At 41.2% G+C, this 22,850-nt stretch overlaps 1 protein-coding gene across 2 annotated transcripts; it reads left to right on the top strand.

The window, feature by feature from the left end:
* Window positions 1-1,671: 1,671 nt before the first annotated feature.
* On the top strand, window positions 1,672-21,921 carry LOC117830053 (cytohesin-1). 2 transcript variants are annotated; one of them, XM_034707960.1, is made up of 12 exons: window positions 1,672-1,835; window positions 12,072-12,154; window positions 15,116-15,180; window positions 15,550-15,616; window positions 15,941-16,059; window positions 16,898-17,091; window positions 17,256-17,404; window positions 17,647-17,758; window positions 18,297-18,373; window positions 18,492-18,563; window positions 20,944-21,098; window positions 21,205-21,921. In XM_034707960.1, exons 1-12 carry the CDS (start codon window positions 1,808-1,810, stop codon window positions 21,281-21,283), a joined length of 1,200 nt encoding a protein of 399 aa, XP_034563851.1. In that variant the 5' UTR covers window positions 1,672-1,807; the 3' UTR covers window positions 21,284-21,921. The 2 variants fall into 2 exon arrangements, with proteins under 2 accessions (XP_034563851.1, XP_034563852.1); XM_034707961.1 differs by lacking the exon at window positions 1,672-1,835 and adding an exon at window positions 10,157-10,176 and having other exon boundaries at window positions 17,647-17,759; window positions 18,295-18,373.
* Window positions 21,922-22,850: the final 929 nt, after the last annotated feature.

Raw genomic sequence — 22,850 nt, 5'->3', positions numbered from 1 at the left:
GAAAATGTCGTCTGTGTTTGGTTGAGCTGACCCTTTAAATGAGTTACATTGCAGCTGTTGTTCTCCCACCCCGCCTCAGCGTATCCTGTTTTTGGTGCGTCCAAAGTCTGAATAAAGCACTGATTCAAGCACACAGCTGCAATCCTCTGCCCTCTTTTCCTCTATCCTTCCCTACATCCTCTCCTCTCCCTTCCTCTTTGCTTAGTGCAAAAGCCATCCATCTTCAGATCAATCCTGCTTCCTCAGTCCTAACAACCATTTATGTAAAATGTGTCTCCTTCCCTTGGCAAGAGGGGGATAAATCACTTTAAAGCCAATTGTTCCTTGATTTCTTTTTGAGTCTGAGAAGATTTTGTCCATGTGCCAAAACTTTATCACTTTGTACCAACACAATAGGATGTGCACACTGGGTGGAGAGGGGAGGCTTGAAAAGGACATTTTCATTTTGCGAGACCAATTGACATTAAAACTGATTCGTAAGCAGTTACACCCAATCACAGATGACACTAACGCTTTTGTTCTGTTTATTCCTCCCTTGGGAATGAGAGACATTGAAAGTTATGTAATACTCCACAGTGTCAAAACAAAAACAACAAAATGTTAAGGCTGAAATAAAAACAAATACAAAGTCTCAATCATGACTTTGTGTTATCAAATCGAAGGAGAGGTAATGACTGGACAGCCACTGATATGACATTGTTTGCACACAAAGAAAGAAAGAAAGAAAGAAAGAAAGAAAGAAAGAAAGAAAGAAAGAAAGAAAGAAAGAAAGAAAGAAAGAAAGAAAGAAAGAAGGATGATAGATAGATAGATCGATAGATAGATAGATAGATAGATAGATAGATAGATAGATAGATAGATAGATAGATAGAAAAAAGAAAGAAAGATGTATTATAGATAGATCGATAGATAGATAGATAGATAGATAGATAGATAGATAGATAGAAAGAAAGAAAGAAAGAAAGAAAGAAAGGATGATAGATAGATAGATAGATAGATAGATAGATAGATAGATAGATAGATAGATAGATAGATAGATAGATAGATAGATAGATAGATAGATAGATAGATAGATAGATAGATAGATAGATAGAAGGAAAGAAAGGAAGAAATAAGGATGGATGGATGGTTAGGTAGGTAGGTAGGTAGGTAAGAAAGAAAGAAAGAAAGAAAGAAAGAAAGAAGGATGATAGATAGATAGATAGATAGATAGATAGATAGATAGATAGATAGATAGATAGATAGATAGATAGATAGATAGATAGATAGATGGATAGATAGATAGATAGATAGATAGATAGATAGATAGATAGATAGATAGATAGATAGATAGATGGATGGATTAGATAGATAGATAGATAGATAGATGGATAGATAGATAGATAGAAAGAAAAAAGAAAGAAAGATGTATTATAGATAGATAGATAGATAGATAGATAGATAGATAGATAGATAGATAGATAGATAGATAGATAGATAGATAGAAAGAAAGAAAGAAAGAAAGGATGATAGATAGATAGATAGATAGATAGATAGATAGATAGATAGATAGATAGATAGATAGATAGATAGATAGATAGATAGATAGTAAAGTTTATCTTCACTTACTCGCTCTCTGATTGGCTGCTGCCGTTAAAGCCACGCCTACGTCATCCTGCTCCAGCACCGGCTGTCTCTCTCTCTGCAGACAGTTGTCATCAACTGCCGGTCTAACGGTTCCTGAGTGAGAACTTTCTCCACTTCCGACCTCAGGAGTTACTCTAAAGTGAAGAACTTTCCGAGGCCGTCGTTCCTCAGCAGCTCAGACATGGTTTTGAAGTCAGAAGACGGAGTTGGTAAGTTTCCCTGAGCCGCTTTGTGTGTAGTTGAACGGAGCTAACCTAGAAGCTAACCAGGAGAGCTGCTGAACTGACGTAACTTTATCTCACCCGGGTTAACTGAAGTGCGCACTCGTCTGTTGTCTTAATCACACTTTGTTGAAGTTTGTCCTCCTTTAAACCTGCACAGAGAAAGCAACAAGTCCTTATCTGACTCCTGGTAAAGCTCTATTTGAGGCTGTATTAACTGGCACAAGAGATCCATTATTATTAATCTGGATTGAGGCCAGACCTCATGGGGGTTTGTGCTTACTGTGCAGGACTTTATAGTCCATGTGTCTATAAATACGATCAATACGCCCTTTATTGGAGTGAAATGTAGGGATTGCCCTCAAATTACTAGTTCACTTTTGGACTGCATGCACTTCTGTTCTCAGTGTCCCAGCTTGTGGCTCCAAAGTTGGACAATGTCTGTTGTGCATGGTTATAGGGAAACTAGAAAAAGTGCACTGCAAAAACTGGAATCTTAGTAAGAATGAATATCTCAGATAAGGGTGAAATTTGCTTATGTTTTGCCTGATAAGATCTCACTAAGCAATTTTTATGTTAGAGTGTTTCACTTGTTTTGAGTGTTTTGGTCCTAAATGATCTCAGTAAGATATTACAGCTTGTTACTGCGATTTCATGACCTATATTGAGTAATACATGCTTGAAACTAGAATATCAACTGTTACAAAGCTGTTTCATCAACACTCACAAGAATAAAACTGCTTTTTCAAAGTCATAATTTCTTATTTCAAGCATGAAATAAGAAATCATGACTTTGACAAGAACAAAACAAAAACAAATGACAGCCAAATGAAACAATAGAAAATATGTACTACTATATATTAGTACAGTTGGCACAGAACTGTAAACTGACACTTGATATTTAAACATTTAACATTTCAAACAGTTTCAAACAGAAATAATTACATTCAGATAAGTTCTTCCAAATTACAAGGCAGAAAATGATCCTACATAATGAGACATATATTCTTACTTTTTGTCTTTCCATCAAGAAAAGTAAATACATTTTTAGTATAACTTTGCTGGTTTCAAGAAATGTAATGTAATGTTACACTGTTTTTAATTCTCTTTGTCGCTTTGTTTTATGGTGTCCATAACGAACACACCATTGCCTCATGTTTGAAGCACTTAATTGGCTTCAGCCTAAAACAAGAAGACAACTTCACTGGCTTCAGTTAATTTTTAAATGTATTCTTATTAACTGTCCGCCCTATCTAAAAGAGTTCCTGATTCAATATTCATCTTCATATTCCCTCAGACATATGCAACATCCCTTCTTCATTGTCCCCAGAATCCATAACGAAATTGGTCGCAGGTCATTCGAATTCAAAGCCCCATTCGATTGGAATAATCTACCCCCTTCTCTTAAATCCATCACCTCCATCCACTGCTTCAAATCAAATTTGTTTTATCATTTAAACTCAAGCTGTTCCTGTTTCTGACGTGTGTTAATGTGGGGTGGGTCCAGGAGTGAGTAAGGGTGAGGGAGAGCTGTCTGTGTTTGTGTATTTGGGTTTGTTGTGATTTACTGTTTTGTGTGTATTAATTTGCTTTTTGTTTTGTTGGGACCCCCTTGAAAACGAGATGCTGAATCTCAAGGGGCTATCCTATAATAAATAAATAACAAATTAAAGCCTAGTGCATGTAATTATGTCAACATAATGGCACTAGGGTGCGGACTTCCCCTAATTTGGTTAAGTTGCGCGCCCATGAAGCGGTTGGCACGGGTTCGGATCCAGCCTGTGGCTTCTTTCCCGCATGTCATTCCCCCACTCTCTACCACTTTACTGCACTATCCTCTGTCCTCTCCTCTACAAATAAGAGGTGAAAAAGCCCCCCAAAATAACAAAAAAAAACAAAAAAAGATAATGGCATTAGTATTTACTTAATTTAAGAATATTTTTTAACATATTGAGAAAAGAAGTCTCATTTTTTTTTATTTCTATCAAGAAAAATGCACTTGTTATAAGTGAAAATACACTAATTTGAAGGTATTTCTGGGTGGATTGAGGTTAGATATTTTTACTTGTTTTGGAAAGTCTTGACAAGCCAAGTTTTCTTGTTCTGTTGGCAGATCATTTTGCTTAGTTTAAGTAATATTCCCCCAATTTTTGTATACTTTTTCTTGTTTCTGAAGGCTGGCTTTTTGCAGTGTGACTACCAGAAAAGGAGAATTTACCATTAAAAAAAACACAACAATCCTAGCTTGGGTTGTAAATCCAAATCTCTTTACATCTGATGTGTTTCCTCTGACAGTTTGAGCCAGCCCAACAGGATGTGCTTTATTCTTTCAGGAAGGAAAAACCTGTGTAAGCAGATTAACAGATGTTTCTACAATAAGATGGCCCGTTCAGTCAGGGGGGAAGCTAATAAAGGGGACAAACAAATATACATTTGTTTTATAGGTGTGGTAGCCACTGTCAAGTAGGTAATATTAGCACTTCCACTATAGCACAGTGACTTCTTAATTATTTCTAAGCTTTGCTCCAAACTGGCGGTCCAGTCTGCTTTCTCTGACCTGAGATATACTTCACCCACAGAGAGCAAGTTATCAGAAACATCCTCTTTCTGTCAAAGTTATTTTTCTTTGCCTGTGTAAAAGGACAGTTTGTTCTTGTGTGAATATGATCAGTCACCAGGGATTTCACCAGAACCACCCCATTATATCACTCTGTTCAGCTTGTTCTCCTCGGGCCAGGGGACATTTAGACAGACAATTAACGCCTTGTGAACAGGGGAATGGTTGCTCGGTAAACAGTGCCAGACTCTGAATCTCTCAATCTGAAAGCAAAGATTATTTACCCGTCATGACCAAACTGCTTAGCCTCGGGTCCTGGGTCAGCTGCCATGCTAGTGGTTAAAACAGAATCTCATTTTAGATAGCTGTGTCCTCATATCTTACTTATTTATTGGGTTTGTGGTGTTCATTGGCATGTGTTTTTTTGTTTTAAATTTAGATTGTTTGTTTTAATTTATTTATACTTATGTGGATTCAACTAAATGAATGCACCACTTACTTTCAAGACAGATATCCTTATGAAGACATATCGTATATAAAGCTGTTTGGAAGCCTTTCTGTTTTACCAGTTTTCTATTCACACTGAATGAGCGATGCTGGCATCCTGCTGGCCAAGCGTGTGATTTAAAATGCTTCGAATTGTAAGTAATCTGATATGAATACCATTTCCATTGCAGCCAACCATTTAGTTTGAGGGACAAGTTTTTAAGCTGTATTATTAATCCCTTTTAAATTAATCAGCTTTAGATCAATACCTAGTATAAATTAGGGATGCAGCGGAATGAAAATTCTTGGCCGTAACCGAGAACCGAAAATGAGGAAACCAAGGCCGAAAACCGAAACACCGAAATACATTATTATGCCAATTATAAGTAGGGAGACCGGGGAGAGTTGTAACCATATACTGTTTAAATAATGGATGTAGTATCTGTGACGTCACCCATCTGTTCCTGAGCGCTGTTTTGAAGCCAATCGACGGCGGCAGCCATATTGGAAATGCTGAACTCAACCAGGCATAGTGTGATGTAAAGAGGCGGAGTTTGAGCCTCCTAGCCAACAGCTATGTGTTCCCATCCGGGAGTCAAGTCAGTCATGTCCTTATTTGGGCAAAAACTCGTAATCTTAATATCTACTGAACCATCGCGTTAGAAAAAAATTCAACCCCCATACAGTGTGTGCTGATAGAAAATTAGCTACGTAGAGCCAAGCCGTGTTTTTGAACCAGGCTGTAAACATGTTTATTAATGCTGCAAAGAACGTCTTTTTTGAATTGGCTTCATAGTTTGAGACCAGAGGTTGCCGCTTGGTTGTTACACGGGTCAGTTCTAACACTTGCACTTGCTCCAGTCAGGAACAAGCTAGGAACCACCTGATTCACTCTGCACATGCTCAGTTTAGTTGCAGCTAGTTTGAACACACTGGGTTAAAAGAGCTCAAAGTTATAGACAGAAATGTAAAAAATGTTACAACTGTCCCCGGTCTCCCCTACCATTGCATTTATGGCTATGACTGTGTGCTAACCTCACTAAAATCAAAGATCTTATTGAACATATCAGACAATGAGCGTGCATGCCCACATCCAGGTAATGATCTTTATAACGCAGATCAAGTACAGTTGCAATGAAGTGCAGAGGATCCGAATAGATCTCAGAGAAACGTGTGCCGACAGACTCTGTGTGGACTTTTCATTGTTTTCACTCCGTGGTCCGTCTCAACCTCTTTGCTTAGAAGACGCTTTAGTGCTGCAATTAAAGGAATAATGGATGCAGACATGTTGGCCCTTATCCAGACAAGCACGTACTGGCCGCAGAATTCTGTTTCGGTCGAGTTGTTTTGGTGGTAAAAGTCTTTCGGCCGAAAGCCGAAAAGGGCATTTTTGGCCGAGTGTTACAACTGACCCATGTTACAACTGTCCCCGGTCTCCCTACTAATAATTGGCATAATAATTTATTTCGGTGTTTTGGTTTTCGGCCTTGGTTTCCTCGTTTCCCCAATTTGCATTTTGGTGCATCCCTAATCACTACCACTTGGTTAAATTTAGGAAAAGATCTTGGTTACGGCTTACTAAAAAAAAACTAACTACACAGGAGACAAAAGAGCCTCTTGTAACTCTGTAAATAAGTACTCTGCACGACTCTGCAATGAAAGCTACCACAGCAAAAAGCATCTTTGAGGAAACAAGTACCGGCCAATCACAGACCAGCTGGTAGAGATTTGGTGGAGCTCTGTGGTTAAAATAAATTTGATTTGGCTCTGTTAAAGCTTTACTTCAAGAAGGAAAAGTGTTACCTCCCAGGACAATAACAGTCCAAGCTTAAACAGGCTGCATAGACACAAACACAAAGCTGTTTCATGTATGCGTGTTTAAGAAGGATTTTATCCAGAACAGAAGTTGTTGTTTAGTTATTCATCCTTTGTTGCGTATTGGTTTTGACTGGTGTCCAGGAGAGGTGAGTCAATCCAATGTCTAATACACCCTCTACAAACTGCGCCTCCCCATCCTTTCCCTCTCTCTCTCTCTCTCTCTCTCCCTTTCGGGCACAGGTGTCCACGTGGGGGAGCCTGTGTTTGTGATGTATTCTTTACAGGGAGGGAGGGAGGAGTCAAGATGGACAGGGGGAGGGGGCGCGATGGGGGAGAGAGATGAGAGTTCAAGGGTTTTCCCCTCACACACACACACGTCCTCATTTAGCAGCTCCCCTCCTGTCTCCCCTCTGCTGGAATGAGTGCCTGAGGATTAAAGCGGAGCAGGGAGGCTGGAGCGGAGGACCACAAGATTGGGATTGGAGAGCTTGGGCAGCACTGGATTATTTTTGTGGCACTGGAGACAGCAGACTGGACTGCAGCAAACTGCATTTATTTTTTTACTCTGGAATTACTGAATGAAGCTGGAGCTATAAAGATAACTGGAGCAAGAATCAAACTACTGAATAAACACCATAAAACTGTGTGTGTTTAGCTGCACAGGGACCATTGAGAGCAGAAGTGAGAACAGTCATCAGACAGAAGCTTATTCTGGTATGAGTCTCAGAATTATGATACAAATGTGTAGGTGTTCAGTGCGTCATCAGAACTTCTGCATTTGAGCTGTTTTGCAAAAACTTATCTGGATGAGTGCGTGTGTGTCGTCACGTCTTCTTGAGAAAGCAGGAAACGCCGGCAACATGTACATGTGGTTTTCGTATCTTTGTATGTCATTGTGTCTGCTGCACAGGACGTATTTTGTTGCATAACTTTCAAACCAGAGAGTGGAAGTAGCAGGATAGAGCGTGAACTTCAGGCCCGAGTGTGTTGGTTTGTCTATAGCAGCCGGTCATCCACAGCAATGCTATGGCAAGGTGTCCCGTTACGTGCCAACACAAACACACACTTGGTGACCTGCGGACTATGCAGAGCAGCTGGTTCGGGAGCTCAGAGAGGCATGTTGTTATTTACGTCAGAATGTGTGTGTTCTGTTTATGTCTGAAGAGATGGGACTATATGTTTCATGAGGCGTCATAAAAAACAGTCCTCAAATTTCCTCTCGATGAAAGAGCAGAGAGAGGAAGTAAGCTTGAATGCCAGTTTCACTGCCTCTCTGCTCACAATGGGAGTTTATTCTCGTCCTCCGGCCTACTTACACCGTTCTCCATAGGCAAGGAGTGTGTGTTCGCGTGTGATGAGTGAGTGCAGTTCTGTAGTATGTAAGTGATAGCATCAAAGACTGTGGCACCTGTCACGCCAACTTAGACCTCCCTTAATTCGGCGACATGTCTCGAGAAAGTCTTTAAATTGTTAAATAAAGAGAGGTCCTCTTTCTGGAGCTTTTAACTCATGATGATGCTGTTTTTATACAATACATTTTTAAATATACGGTCTTCAATATGAATGACAAAACAAATATACACCTGTAAAGTAGGGCTGAGCGATAATGCGATAACGATAATTATCTTGAAATAATTTTCCTCAATACAGATTTCAAATGTCCTATAAAAATGAGATATATTTAAACCTGTTCATTTCAGACACGATAAGGCGGCGTGTCCACTGCTGGCTTTTTTTGCTCCGGTAGCGCCCGCGACCTCATTTTCTGAGTTTACTGTTGCTGGGTAACGTGTCACGTCGGCACTTCTGCGTCCCTTCATTTCTATTTTAAAATGCTCTGTATGCTTCATACATGCTTTCATTCAACGGCATTTTAACATGAGACTGTAAAACATATTGAAGGAGATCGTGTCAGAGCATCAGCAGCAGCTTTAAACCAGGAAGTCAAATCTTTAAAAACGAGTGTGGTAACTTTTCTCCTCCGCACGGACCTCCGCCATTGTGTTGACAAAGATGATTGTAGAAGTCCCGCCCCTTCTTGATTCTGATTGCTCGGTGATCAAGAATTGACGTTGATGAGTGCGGCGGTGTTCCAGTTGAACTATTTTCAACTGAGAATGCTGCGACAAAAATCGCCTTAATGTCCACAATGACCTTAGTATAACTGAACACTGAATAAACGTGATGCATTCACTGCACTGTGGGAAATAATAACACTCTGCCGATAACCCTTAGTAACTTTAAAGGGGAGTCACTGCTCCAAACAATACTCTATAAACTGATACACAGTAAACAATTTGATATTTCTTTGTTGTAAATTTAAACCAAATCACCTCAACCTGAGAGAAATAAGAATCTTCAAATTAAAGCTTCACATAATTTTTTTTTTCCCACACATAAGACCAGCTTCCTGTAAGCACCGTCAAAAATGAAGGATTCAAGATGTTTATCAGAAAACAAATTCCCAGACACAAGCTAACAAAATGTCTGATTTCTTCAACTTTCACTCAGGACCAAAAATCTAACTTTAAAAGTAAATGAAATAATGATTTGATATTTGTCGTGATAATTATTGCAATCAACTGATATGAAACATTGTATAGTGACAACATCTTATTCAAAATCGCCCAGCTCTACCTGTAGAACTAAAACACTTTGTGGCGTGATTAATGCTGATAAAGTTCGTATTAGTATTTTAAGTTACTTTGAACAAAAAAATCCTCAAATGATAACACTTCCTTTTTTTTTTTTCTTTATTGTCTTCTCAAGCTAAGTCTCCACCGCAGGAACTTTCCCAGGGGACTTTGTTCACCTCAGGGAACGAAAGTCTAAATCAAGTTCCAGTCATATTATTTCACCTCCCTAAAAATCCCCTACTTTAAAGGATTGCTACCAAAAAGAGAAGGGACTTAGTGTTTTTTTTGTGTATTGTGTAGTGTACTGACAATTTGATGGACTTGTGAAAGAAAGCATCATCAGGAGGACTGGCAACAAAATCTAGGCTCCGTTGAGTATGTATACATTGGTTGTATAATCATGTTTGTATAGTTATATTAAAAAACGATATAAATAGAGCCTGATGAATATACCAGCTTGTCGTCGGCTAATGGGTTGAAATGTTTTGGAACAGTCTGAGAATGTGTGCTGTACGTAGTAGTGTAGTGATTTTTTTAAATTGTCATATGAAACTATAGAGACCAGCACGGAAACACACATGCTGTGTTCTCTCGCTTTCGTATGTCGTGAAGTGAACCTCTCTGGTTCTCATGTGTTGCTCAAGTTTTCTCGAGAAAAACCACAAAGTGTGTGACGAACAGGTTGATATTTCACTCCTCATCTTATCGCTCCTGTGCAGATTTGGTGTGGGCTGTTGAGCTTCCTTCCTATCAGAGACGACACTTGTTCGTGTTCTACTGAGGGTTAGTAAAAGATGCAAAGCGGGGTGGCTATATGAGCTTCACAGATACAGTAAGTTATTACAAACTACCCGTTTTTTTTGTTGGAAGATTGGAGAACAATATTTTTGATTTATGAAGAGCAGACTTTATTTTCAACATCTCTACTCCTGTTGTCTCCATTCATTCTGAAGTTAAGACATGTCTGTTTTGCTGTCTGTGTTTTTAAGGCTAATAATCGACTTTTAATGAGAAGCAGTACTTTAAACAGCTTTAATGCAGTGTTTTATTTACCATACTGGACTTTATCTGCCTTAATATCTTGGATACTTTGAGTGTTCTTGTTTGTATATATTTTTTAAAGTTACATTTTAAGACAGGACATGTTGGGGGAGCAGAGAGTAGGTGATGATATTCAGCAAAGGATTTTGATTGGGAGTCGAACCAGAAACCACTGCAACAAGGACTGTTGCCTCTGTATGTGGGGCACATATAAACCATATGACCAACTGGCGTATTGGACGCATTTATCAATCAATCAATATTTGTTTAATGCCAAATCACAACAAAAATGATCTCAAGACGCTTTTACAAACAGCAGGTCTAGTCCATACTCTATGTTAAATTATTAACAGGGACCCAACATCAAGACAGGATAAGACTCAGAATTATTTCATCTTAATCCACCATGAGCATTACACCTCGCAGTGTTTAGCAAGTTACAGTGGCGAGGACAAACTTCCTTTAACAGGCAGAAACCTCGAGCAGAACCAGACTCATGTTAGACACACATCTGCTGAGACTTAGTTGGTGTTGGAAAGAGGGATAGAGGAGAATAAGAGAGAGCGAGATGAGTAGTAGTAGTAGCAGCTGTTGTCACTGGAGTCCAGCACGTCCATATCAGCTGGAGTCTGGAACGTTATTTATTCCTAGTCAGCACTCTGTCAGTTTTATAAAGCTGTACCAGTGATGTAGACTTCGATGTCTGTCTTCCTTCGTTCTTGTGAGAGTTTGGTTCTAAACTTCTATCGCCTACATTTGTTTTTGTTATCAATCCTTCATCATGAAGAAAAACTTTCCCCAAGGGCGGGGCTAAAAGTAAGGGATGATGTGTAGTCATCGTGTGGTTATGCAAATTAGAATCCTTACAGGGTGAGAAAGTCCCCAACGTGAAGCGCACATCATCACTGTAAAAGACAAACCAACATTTTGCCACAGTGTCAACAGGAGGAGATGAAAATTCACTATTTCTGTGAAGTGAGTAGATATGATGTGTGTAAAGAATTAAAAACTGTGTTGTGGGGTTTTGACCAATCAGGATCAAGGATTCATTTGATGGCATTTTGATGGCGTTGGATTCAGCCTGTGCTTATAATTTATAATCTCTCCACGCAAATGTGAATCTCGCCGTTTTAAGACGTCTAAAATGAAAGTGTTTCATCGTAGGTTTGATTCCTCCTCCTTACTAATGTCTTTGCTTTTGTATTATGACCAACATCATCATGTTTCAGCTTGTTCATATGTATATGTGTGTGTGATGTGTGTGTGTGTGTGTGTGTGTGTGAGACAAAGGGGTTTAATTTCATCCTCCACTCTGGGCTTTGGATGCTGGGGGTACTCTGAATGATCAAATTTTGTGTTGCCATAGTGACCCAGAGCAGTGGGACTCTCAGGTCACTCCTCTTCTTTTTTGTGTGAGTGTTATGTAGTATATCTATTGTTTGTGTAAGTGTGTGAGTGTGTGAGTGTGTGAGTGTGTGAGTGTGTGAGTGTTATGTAGTATATCTATTGTTTGTGTGAGTGTGTGAGTGTGTGAGTGTGTGTGTGTGTGTGTGTGTGTGTGTGTGTGTGTGTGTGTGTGTGTGTGTGTGTGTGTGTGTGTGTGTGTGTGTGTGTGTGTGTGTGTGGGAGCGATTATTTGATCTTTGTATCTGAGTGCTCTCTCTGTGTGTGTGTTTCTCCTCTCAGTGCCCGATGACCTCAGTCCAGAGGAGAGACAGGAGCTGGAGAGCATCCGCCGCAGAAAACAAGAGCTGCTGCACGACATACAAGTAAAAACACACACACACACACACACACACGCACACACGCACACACGCACACATGCACACACGCACACACACACTTTTCAGGCTTTTTGTTCTCTCAGTAGAAACTGTGAGTTTTCTTCAAAGAACCAGCATTGTGTTTTTTAATATCCACATGCTTGATAAAGTGTGAACTTGTCCTTTAATTCCTTGAAATGCAAATGTTTCAGGAAGTAGCAGCAATGAAAGAATCTTCTGGTGCATTGTGCGCAGTCTTTCCTCTTTGTCTGACCCTCTCATTGTTCACGCTGGTCTCTCTGCTCTGTGTCCTTGAGCAGATTTTGTACCTCTACGTCTAGACCAGAGTGTCCAGGGAGGTGTGTGTGTGCATGCATGTGTATTTGTGTGTGTGTGTGTGTGTGTGTGCTGGGAGGGCTTGGGGGGTATGGGCATATGACCACTGGAGCGTTACTGTACACATTCACGATGGATGATCCTCTTTGTGTGGGGTGCAAGATGTATAAGGGGGTTGGGCCTTGTGTGTGTATGTGTGTGTTTCCTCCACCTCCCTCCGCCTGCAGGGACAGGTTCACCCCCTACACCTCAGTCCCCCCTACAACCTTTAGTAAATTAGCAGGACTGTCTGTGTCAGCGCTTTATCAGGGTGTATTTGTTTTGCGAGACGAGCAGCAAAGCTTGCATTATTCTCATGATCAGACCTGAATTGACATTTACTGCAAAACGACAATGAAAGAGCAGAAGAAGTGAAACTGCATACCCTCAAAGGCAACTCTTTGGAACAAAGGAGAAGAGAGGGAAGTAAACATGAACAATAAAAGTCATTATTGCCACACGACAGCTCAAAGTGGCACACAGCGTCTGCAACTAAACAAGCGTACCTTCAGACCTGAAGAGAAAAATGGACAAACCATACTGTCCTTATCTCTGCAGTCGGCTGCGAGTCCGTCTTTGCCGGCTCTTTTTAGCAGGGCTTTGAAGCAACCATCTTTTAACTCACCAGCAACACTTCAGCAGCTTCAACTTCCTTCTTCTCAAACTTCAGCTCTCATCTTACGGGAGTTTTCAAAGAAACTTGATTAACAACGGTCAATGCTCCCTCCTGATTGAAGAGGCACTCATAGCATGAGGGAAGGTGTACCTTTACACTTATTACACTGTATCTGTCCGATCTCCTCCACATTGTCACCCCCTCTCGCTCCCTCAGGTCTTCCTCCTCCCTCCACCTCTCTGTGCCCTCTGCCCGCATGGATTAAAGTTTTCTGTCGCCACGACGGATTTCTGTCATTTGGAAAATGAGACTGGGAAAATACTGGAAAATTCACCCCCCGTACAGTGTGTGCTGATAGAGAAATTAGCTTCGTAGGGCCAAGCTGTTTTTTGAACCAGGCTGTAAACATGTTAATTAATGCTGCAAAGATCGTCTTTTTCCCGTTCATGTCTATGTGGTTTCCGGTGTTTCTGCAGCCAGCCTCAAGCAAATGCTCAATGATCTGCAGTTTTTAGCACTTCCGCATTAGACTCATATTTTTAGACCGGAGGTTGCCGCTTGGTGGCAACTAGTGTTTAAGGCTCATTAGCGCTCCCTCCCTTTCCAGTGGTTGGGGGGTGTAATTAAAAGTTTTCAATATATCAAATATTTATTAAACATTTATTATATTTATATTGAGACAAATTCTATCACAATAACTATCGTTATTGAATTATCGCCCAGCCCTACTCACAGTATCGCCTGACGAACCTACACCGACACATCCAGAAGAATCTCTGTGGTGTTCTGTGACATGACTCGTTTAATAACTTAAAGATGTTTCATTTCCTTATTAAATGAAAGTTTTAGTTTTAATGATTTGAATTAGATTAAAATGTTATCAAACACCATCTTCAACGTGAAATGGGAGTAAAAAAAAAAAACCAAGAACACGAATAAAACTACATGAAACACAAACGTGGCCTCGGGGCAGCAACACTGTGCGAGGAGATTGATGGAGTTTATTACTGAGGTCGACTCTCGCTCAGCGCTTTCCTCCTCTAAACCCCGTCAGGTCTCACCCTGGGGGGCTAATGGGTAACGAGCCATGAAATATTCCAGTAATGGAGTCAGACGATGCTGCTTGTTTATGTGGGAGGGTAACCATGGAAACCCCCATGGAGGAATCCAGAGAAGTGCAGTCATTTACTTTGTTTACCTGTTTTTTACACACACACTGACTGTGATTATAACTCCGGCCTCGTCTGCGTCTCCTCCTCTTCTATAATTATCTCCCTTCATTATCTTTTCTGCTGGCTTCAGTGTTTCTCTCCGTCTGTTTCTCTCCTCTGTTCTTTCCACTCATAACCTCTGAGCTGTGTGTGGAGCAGCCCAACTAAGCCAGTCAAAGTCTTTGATCCTACATACACCCGTCTCCCCTCCAGTGCAGCTCTCAATAGACCGGGGTAGGGAGTCACGAAGGGGGGGGGGGGGGGGGGGGGGGGGGGGGGGGGGGGGTGGGAGCAGGCAGGGTAAATCTGGGTCAGCACAGGGGAGAGAGAATCAGGGGAAAGGGTGGTCTGCATTGACCCCAGAACAGGTGCTTCAGATCCCAGAGAGGATTTTCTGCAGAGGGCGGCTGTTCCACGAAAAACTCCTGCAGAGAAGAAGAAAGAGACGGACCGAGAGAGTGAATCACGTCTGCATGTTTAGGGTTCTTTTTCTGGGTCATCTTGTCTGGTAGAACTGCGTGTCTGGAGGCTTGACAGAGACGTAGCTGGAGCAGACGACAGTGTGTAAAGCATGGCGCTGACTGTGAGATCAAAGCATCTGCAGAGGTTTATGTGAAGGGTCGGACGTCACAGGAATAGCACATGTATGCGTCTGCTGTTCTTTCAATGCAGCTTCTGTGCTCAAAATGACTGACTGATCTTTCTTTTCTCTTTGCTTCTCTCGTTCTGTTTCATCCCACTCTGGTCTCGTTTTCTTGCTCTCAGCGGCTGAAGGATGAGATAGCAGAGGTGACCATAGAGATCGAAAGCCTGGGCCAGACTGAAGAGAGGTGAAGTATCTTTCAACAACTTTTTCTATGTGGGCGAATGTGACCAACTCAGTCATTGGTTTATAGAAAGTGCACCCCTAGTGGAAAGCTAGCAGAATGACCTGAAAAATCCTTCCTACAGAGTTTAACAAAAAGTTCTTTACATTATTGATTAATCTGGCAAACATTTGTTTTGATGATTGTTGAGTTAATGAAGTATCATGCCATATGATTGATTGATTACAAGTGGTACAGTGTCCGTGCTTTCTGTTTTTGTCACTAACAAACCTGACAAACTGATCAATCAATAAACAGATGTCATAAGTGTGCTTTGTGGAAATAACAGAAGTGAGCGTGTGTCTTAATTTTTGTGCTTTCTTGTATTCTTAGGAAAAGTATGCAGAGGAACAAACAGATGGCCATGGGCCGAAAGAAGTTCAACATGGACCCAAAGAAGGTGAGTGTATCAGACTCTTGTACAGGTAACAGGTTAGTGTAGGACTGCAAATGACTAATTCTTTTTCGATAAAATGCTCATTCCCCTACATTTCACACTTTACACTATAAAACCCTCTGAAAATATAGAAAAGGAGACTCCCTATTCCCAAAGTCCATGTCAAATGTCATCTTTAGCAAACCAACGGTTCAAATCCCCAAAATCCAAACCATCTATAAACCAGAAAATGTTTAGACTTTTTTAAATCCCTGCTCTGATCTTTCAAAGAAGATCAGACAAAGTGTTTTTACTGACTGCTTGTGTTCCTCTGCACGTCTCTCTCAGGGAATTCGCTTCTTGATTGACAGCTCCCTCCTGAAAAACACCAGCGATGACATCGCCCAATTCCTCTATAAGGGGGAGGGGCTTAACAAGACGGCTATTGGCGACTACCTTGGGGAGAGGTGAGTCATCGTGATGACGAGCCTTCAAACTGAATCACCTTAAAGCTAGGGTTGGTAGTCACGGAAAACTAGCATGAATTTGAATGTAGCATGTCCTCAGGACTCCGCCTACAGTACCTGCTCACTGCTGCATTTGCGATACACAAGTTCTCTGTTAGGTTAAAGGCTGAAGTCCACGCTAAATCATTTAAAAAACCTGGTTTAGTGGAAAAGCAGAGTCAGTATGTGACTCTGTGTGTGTGTGTGTATGGTAGCACCACAGAGACCTGAGGATTCATCATGGCCTCTTGGCATGTAGTCCACACTGACAAATTTCCCTCAAGGGGGCATTCAAATGTGTCGTATCTCATCCTATAGTATCATACTGTACTTCACTGCACCTCATCACATAGTGTTGCATCATATCATATCTTAATAATTATGGAGTAGTATTTTGACTTGAAATGCCCATCCCTCTTCATTATCTGTTAAAAATTCCTTACTGGAGCTTTAAGTTTCACCTCATCACTTTAGAGGAACTGCTTCAGTTGGTGCAGCTCTTAACATGCTTTTAACCAATGAACTCCAACCTTAGTTTAAAATGATGTACAAACCAGGCTCTCATTGAACTAGTGTTGTTGTATATAATACAGTAAATGGACTCCTGTGGTTTTCCTACTGTGACATGTTTAAAAAGCGCAGTGTAGATGATCCAGTAATCTGTTCTTATCCAAACGTTTAAAATGCCAGCTCAGTGAGCTGCTCTCACTCTGTGATCCTGTTTTCATGTTTCCTCCCTCTCCTGTGCGTGTTTGCGTGTTGGCGTGTGGGTTTGTGTGGGATGCCGTGTGTCGTGCAGAGATGACTTTAACATCGAGGTTCTGCACGCCTTCCTGGACTTACACGAGTTCACAGACCTGAACTTGGTCCAGGCCCTGAGGCAGTTTCTGTGGAGCTTCAGGCTGCCGGGCGAGGCTCAGAAGATCGACCGCATGATGGAGGCGTTCGCTCAGAGATACTGTCGCTGCAACCCCGGAGTGTTTCAGAGCACAGGTACGGCAAACACAAGCAATCAGAAACAACTTAGAAACATACATGAAACAACTTTATAAAACACATTACGCTCCTGTTGTTTTAAATTCATCGTGTTCTGTAAATAAGAAAGACGAGAAATCTGCATTTTTGGTCTTGAAAAACACACTTTGTTCTTTTTTCAGATACGTGTTACGTGTTGTCATTCGCTGTGATCATGCTGAACACCAGTCTACACAACCCCAACGTGAAGGACAAACCATCGGTTCAGAGATTCACGGCGATGAACCGAGGGATCAACGACGGAGGAGATCTGCCGGAGGATCTACTCAGGGTGAGGACAGTTTAGTGTCTGAAGACATCAAATTTAAGCTTTTTACACAACTTCATCACTCTGTCTTCTGTCATATATTAAGGCAGGAGCAAAGTGCACTGAAAAAGTACTACCACAAGTCTCTGATCGCAGTAGTACTAAACCAACTGTCCCATGTGATCAAACATGTGATCTGTCACTCCGCCTGAGTTATCCTCCCTGCATTAATATGTTTCAATTTTCTCACCCAACCTTCTCTGTAGAACCTGTATGACAGCATCAAGAATGAACCCTTTAAGATCCCAGAGGATGATGGGAACGACCTCACACACACCTTCTTCAACCCCGACAGAGAGGGATGGCTGCTCAAACTCGGTATGTCCAAATCTACTGTAAGTCTATTTTACTCAGTGAGGATCAGCTCTCCACTGTGAGCTGGAGCGCCCTCTAGAGGACAGTCTCAACACTAACACATGAAGAGTACAAACTTGTGTTCATTAGAGGAAGTATTGTGTTGTCATTCTGTTTTGTTGACCTTTATCTTTTTTGTTTGTGTTCCATGTGTTTTGACTCCAGGAGGTATGTACCTTTTAAAGTCCCCAGCTCTAATCCACTGCTTTGCTTCTCCCCTGCACTGCTTTTTGACTCGTGCTGGCTCTTTGCTTTCACCTTCACGTTACATTATATCCAACATAAAGACAAACCAGTGTCTGCTTTCACCCTGCGCTGTACGCTGTGAACCCAGATGTGAAAATAAAAGCTGTTCCACATCTGTTTCTAACCTTTGCCACAGAGCTTTAGTCCCTCAGTTTAACCAGCTGATCTGTGCGTCAGTGTGCTGCTGTGTCCCTGCTGTCTTATAGAGTCCAGGATTTACTTCTACTCTGAGTCTGACCCTGTAATCTCTCCTCAGGCGGACGAGTAAAAACCTGGAAGAGACGCTGGTTCATTCTCACAGATAACTGCCTCTACTACTTTGAATACACCACTGTAAGTATTCCTGTTTAAAGCATAAGAAGAGATATCTGAGAAAGACTTCACATACAGCTAAAGTAACATATTGAACCTCTCACCTTGCTCTGTATTCTCTCTGTGCTGTCTTCATAAGGATAAAGAACCTCGGGGAATCATTCCACTGGAGAATCTGAGTATCAGAGAAGTCGATGACTCAAAGAAACCGGTAAACTCTTCCTTCTCTGTCTGCCATATATATCGTATATAATAACAGGTCATTAACTCAGTTTTACTACCCGGCTTTCTTACTGATCTTCAGGTTGTGCAAGATGCTTGATTCTGATTGGTCACAACCCCTTGACAACGGTTATTAACTTTCACTCACATGAGCAAAACCAGAGGCAAACCAATCACACGTCATGTCAAATCAATCCGGGGAAAAGAGATCCGGCATATTTTGCTTCTGCTTGTTGACACTATAGACTGTTGGGTGAATGCTAAATCATCAGGTTAAGGACATTTTCATATTGGATCCAGTCCAGCAATATTAGCAACAGCAGCAGAGCCAGTGAGTGAGACTCTAAGTTACAGATCTCTACAAAGAAGCTTAAACCATGAGCGGTGGTGATGATAGCAGCAGGGTCAAAGGTTGTGACCATAAACTATGTATATAATGGACAGCGTCGCTCCGCCTTTTCCCATTGTATGGTTTTGAACATAGACATATAAAGAGTAGACGCCGCATTGGCTGCTGGGGCGCAAGAAATACGGCCGCCATCTTGGTCCGGTCATCCTACCCATGATCCTACCTGTAAACGAAAACTGAAGCAGCAGAGACTTCAAGATGCCAGAGCACTGTGCGGCAAAATAGTACTGTTAAGCCCAATATGAATATTGAAATACGCCGAACCATGTGTCCTGTATCATACCTACATGTATGACGTTTGCAGAAAACCCCCCCGCATTAAAATCAGTTTAGTATTCAGCGAGTTATGATTGATTAAATGCGCTGACACTTAATTGCGCCTGCAGAACAGATTACACTGAGTGGAGCGGGTGACCGGGCCAAGATGGCGGCCCCACGGCTCGTCAGCGCCAATAGGTAGAAGCGGTCAATGCGGCGTCTACTCTTTAAATGTGTACGGTTTTGAAGCCAAAATATCCTGTTCCAGAACGCTGCCATCTTGTACATTTTCTGCAGCCAGAGTCAGTAGGGAATTTGTGTGTTTCCAACGGTAACAAGCTCCGCCCTACAGTGTGCCGTCCCAAGGTCCCACAGAGTTTCTCTCTACGGCAGCTGTCAATCAAAGTAAACCCAGAAATAAAACCCCGTTTTTTTAATCTGTAATAACTAACGAAAAAGAAACTTTTCAGAAAAAAGAGGCCTTGAACACAAAACAGTAATATACTAACTACATATCCCCACAGCTAACGGATGTGAGAAACATTCGTACGACGTTTATTTATTTTTTAAAGTTTGACTGCAGCCCCATTCAAATGAATAGGAGAGAGGGAGTTTTTGACCTATACTGCAGCCAGCCACTAGGGGGAGCAGTTTTTGTGGCAGCCTCACTTCGAGCCGAGCAAGATGACGTCCATTTTATATACAGTCTATGGTTGTGACATTCACCTCCTTATTTTTTAAAGGTGATAAGTGAATGAGGACAGTTTCGCGTTAAATCGACCGCAACAGGCAGATAGGAGTCCATCACTGGGACTATTTTGTAAAAACTGTAAACATAAATCATTTTCAGATTGATGAAATAATCCTTTGACCAAGGCTTTCTGCCAAAGTGTTTGTATTTTAAGTTAGTAGGCGGTAAGGTTAGCAAGGGGGGGATGACAGATCTTAGTTATTTCAAATCAACATTAAAAAACTACGGGGAAAAAACAGCACTAATTACTAGCTTTAAACAAGTAGAGGAAAGTGTATGGTGAGTATGTGTATCAGGGGTGATCAGCACGACAATGCGAATCCACAGAATGCTAACAGAAACTAGCATTTTTGCCACAGTGTCAACAGGCAGAGGGGAAATATGCTGGACTCCTTTAGCCGGATTGATTAATCACAGTTTTCATGGAGTTTTCAGCAATCAGAATAAAGCATTTAACACAGCTGGGTAGTATAACCTCCTCCAGACAAAAACACAGCATACATATTCATGGAATTTTCCAGAAGTACCACAAAACAAGAACCATCTGGAGGCCAGAACTCATAAATATCTGCAAAGGTTTTCTAAAACTAGTGAAAAATAATAAACATCTGGAGGCAAAACAAACCCAGCATACACATGTGAAAATTAACATAAAACAAGAACGTGCTGAGGGGATCAACAGCATGAATTTATTCAAAATATTTCAGAAAAAACCCAAAACCAAACCCAAGTTAGTTTATTCAAAAAGTAACACATTGGTTAAACAGTTTTCATCCTGTATGTATTTGGCAACTTTTGCAGACAGATCTCATGTACTTGCTTTGATAGAAGTTTAATTCTGTTTGTTTTCAGATTCTCTTGAACACCTGTGACTGTTGGGAAATCTATTTATGTTCTCAAAGAACCCAGCACTCAGCTATTTTCCCCCTTTGTTGCTCTTCTCTCCCTCAGAACTGCTTTGAGCTCTACATCCCAGACCACAAAGACCAGGTGATCAAAGCCTGTAAGACGGAGGCAGACGGCCGGGTGGTCGAGGGGAACCACACTTTTTACAGGATCTCTGCTCCGACCGTAGAGGAGAAGGAAGAGTGGATGAGCAGCATCAAGTGAGACTATTTTAAACTCTTAAACCCTCTTTATGATGTATGATGATGATGCTGCAGATTTAATTTAAGTCGTGTGTCCTAACTCTCCTTCATCTCCAACCTGCAGAGCCGCCATCAGCAAGGACCCGTTCTACGAGATGCTGGCTGCCCGGAAGAAAAAGGTGTCGACTCTGAAGGGTCTGTAGAGCCACTGAGGAGGACACATTGACTTTTTGTGGACCTGAAACACACGGACCTGTCACGGGGGAGCTCTTCTTCTCTTTTGTTCAATACCAGCACCTTCTTCTCTACAGTCAGACTCTTGATCTTCTTTTAAACACTCCTCCTGCAGTGCTGTATGACTGCACTCCCCTCTGTTCACAACAGTTAAAATGTGTCTGACCTCAGGAACACTCAGTGTTCAGCCTGCTGTGGAACAACACGACAAAGGAAGGAGTTATAGCTGGTTAATAAATCCTTTCCTTACAGAGTTATGATCCTACGACTCTTAAATTAGTAAATGATCAATCTTTATTTTGACTTGTTGAGGTCTGTGTCCTAGACTTGAAGTAAACATCTCACACATTCAGACACTTGATGGAGAATCTACTGGAACACAAAGTGCAGGACTCATCTCGTCTGGGACTCTCTCCTCCTCGTTCACTCTGTTTTGCCATGGATACGTTTTTTCTAAGCCTGTTTTCTTACTGCTGTTCGTCTTTAGTCAAAGAACTGTTACTGAAAAGGAAGGCAATGCTTAAAAAGCAGAATATTTATTTATCCAGATTTCTTGTATTTATTGTTTCAAGTTTTGTCTCATTAAAAGTTTGCAGAACAATGCTCAGCTGGGGTTTGTTTTTGTCAGCAAAGTGGAGCTGGCAGGTTGTTGTGATTGTGTTGACAAAACTCAACATGGCTGCGTTTAAACCTGACATTTCCTTTTACACAAATCAAACAGAACGTCAGGTTTCAATTCAGAAACAGATGTTGTAAATTTAGGCAATTTTCTGATGTGGTCCTGATTAAAAAATGTTCCTTTTTCAACATTTATGAAACCTAATATTAATCTCTGGCTTGAATTCTTGCAAAATTCTAATCTGGAGTTTATGGAAATGGGTAAAACTGACCAATGACATCTTTTTTTCTCTGTGATAAGGACAATCAAACACTGTGCAGTGACAAGCCGACTTAATGGCCACCAGGGGGCAGCACAAACATGCTGAGTGCTAACATAACATTGCTTGTATATAAAGAGTCATGGTAGACTTTCCAAAAAATTGGTTGAGTAAACCAAGCGGCAACATCCGGTCTTAAAAATTGAAGCCAATGCAGAAGTGTTATAAACTGCAGCTCATTGAGCTGGCTGCAGAAACACCAGAAACCACATACACACCCATTCAAAGAGACGATCTTTACAGCAGAAATAAACATGTTTACAGCCTGGTTCAAAAGACAGCTTGGGTCTGAAGAGCTAATTTCTCTATTGGGGTGAATTTTTTATAACTCGATATTTCAGAAGATATTAAGATTACGAGTTTTGCCCATTTAAGGACATGACTGACTTGACTGACAGGCGGGAAACACTGTAGCTGTTGGCGAGGAGGCTCAAAGCCCGCCTCTTTACCTCACACTAGCTTGACAGAAGTTAAGTTGAGTTCAGCATTTCCAATATGGCTCCCGCTGACGATTGGCTTCAAAACAGCGCTTAAGAAACAGATGGGTGATGTTGCGGATACTACATCCATTAAATATAAAGTCTATGGTGTAAACATC

Source organism: Notolabrus celidotus, chromosome 18, assembly GCF_009762535.1.
Source record: "Notolabrus celidotus isolate fNotCel1 chromosome 18, fNotCel1.pri, whole genome shotgun sequence".
NCBI lineage: Eukaryota > Metazoa > Chordata > Actinopteri > Labriformes > Labridae > Notolabrus > Notolabrus celidotus.
Note: the sequence above shows the minus strand (reverse complement) of the source record. Positions and strands in the feature narration are given on the sequence as shown.

What these genes read in the sequence shown, in the direction of transcription:
- LOC117830053 (XM_034707960.1), top strand. Translation starts at nt 1,808, where the DNA reads ATGGTTTTGAAGTCAGAAGACGGAGTTG. An exon ending in TCAACATGGACCCAAAGAAG is followed by an intron (nt 15,617 to 15,940) that starts GTGAGTGTATCA and finishes CGTCTCTCTCAG; the next exon opens with GGAATTCGCTTCTTGATTGA. An exon ending in GGGATGGCTGCTCAAACTCG is followed by an intron (nt 17,759 to 18,296) that starts GTATGTCCAAAT and finishes ATCTCTCCTCAG; the next exon opens with GCGGACGAGTAAAAACCTGG.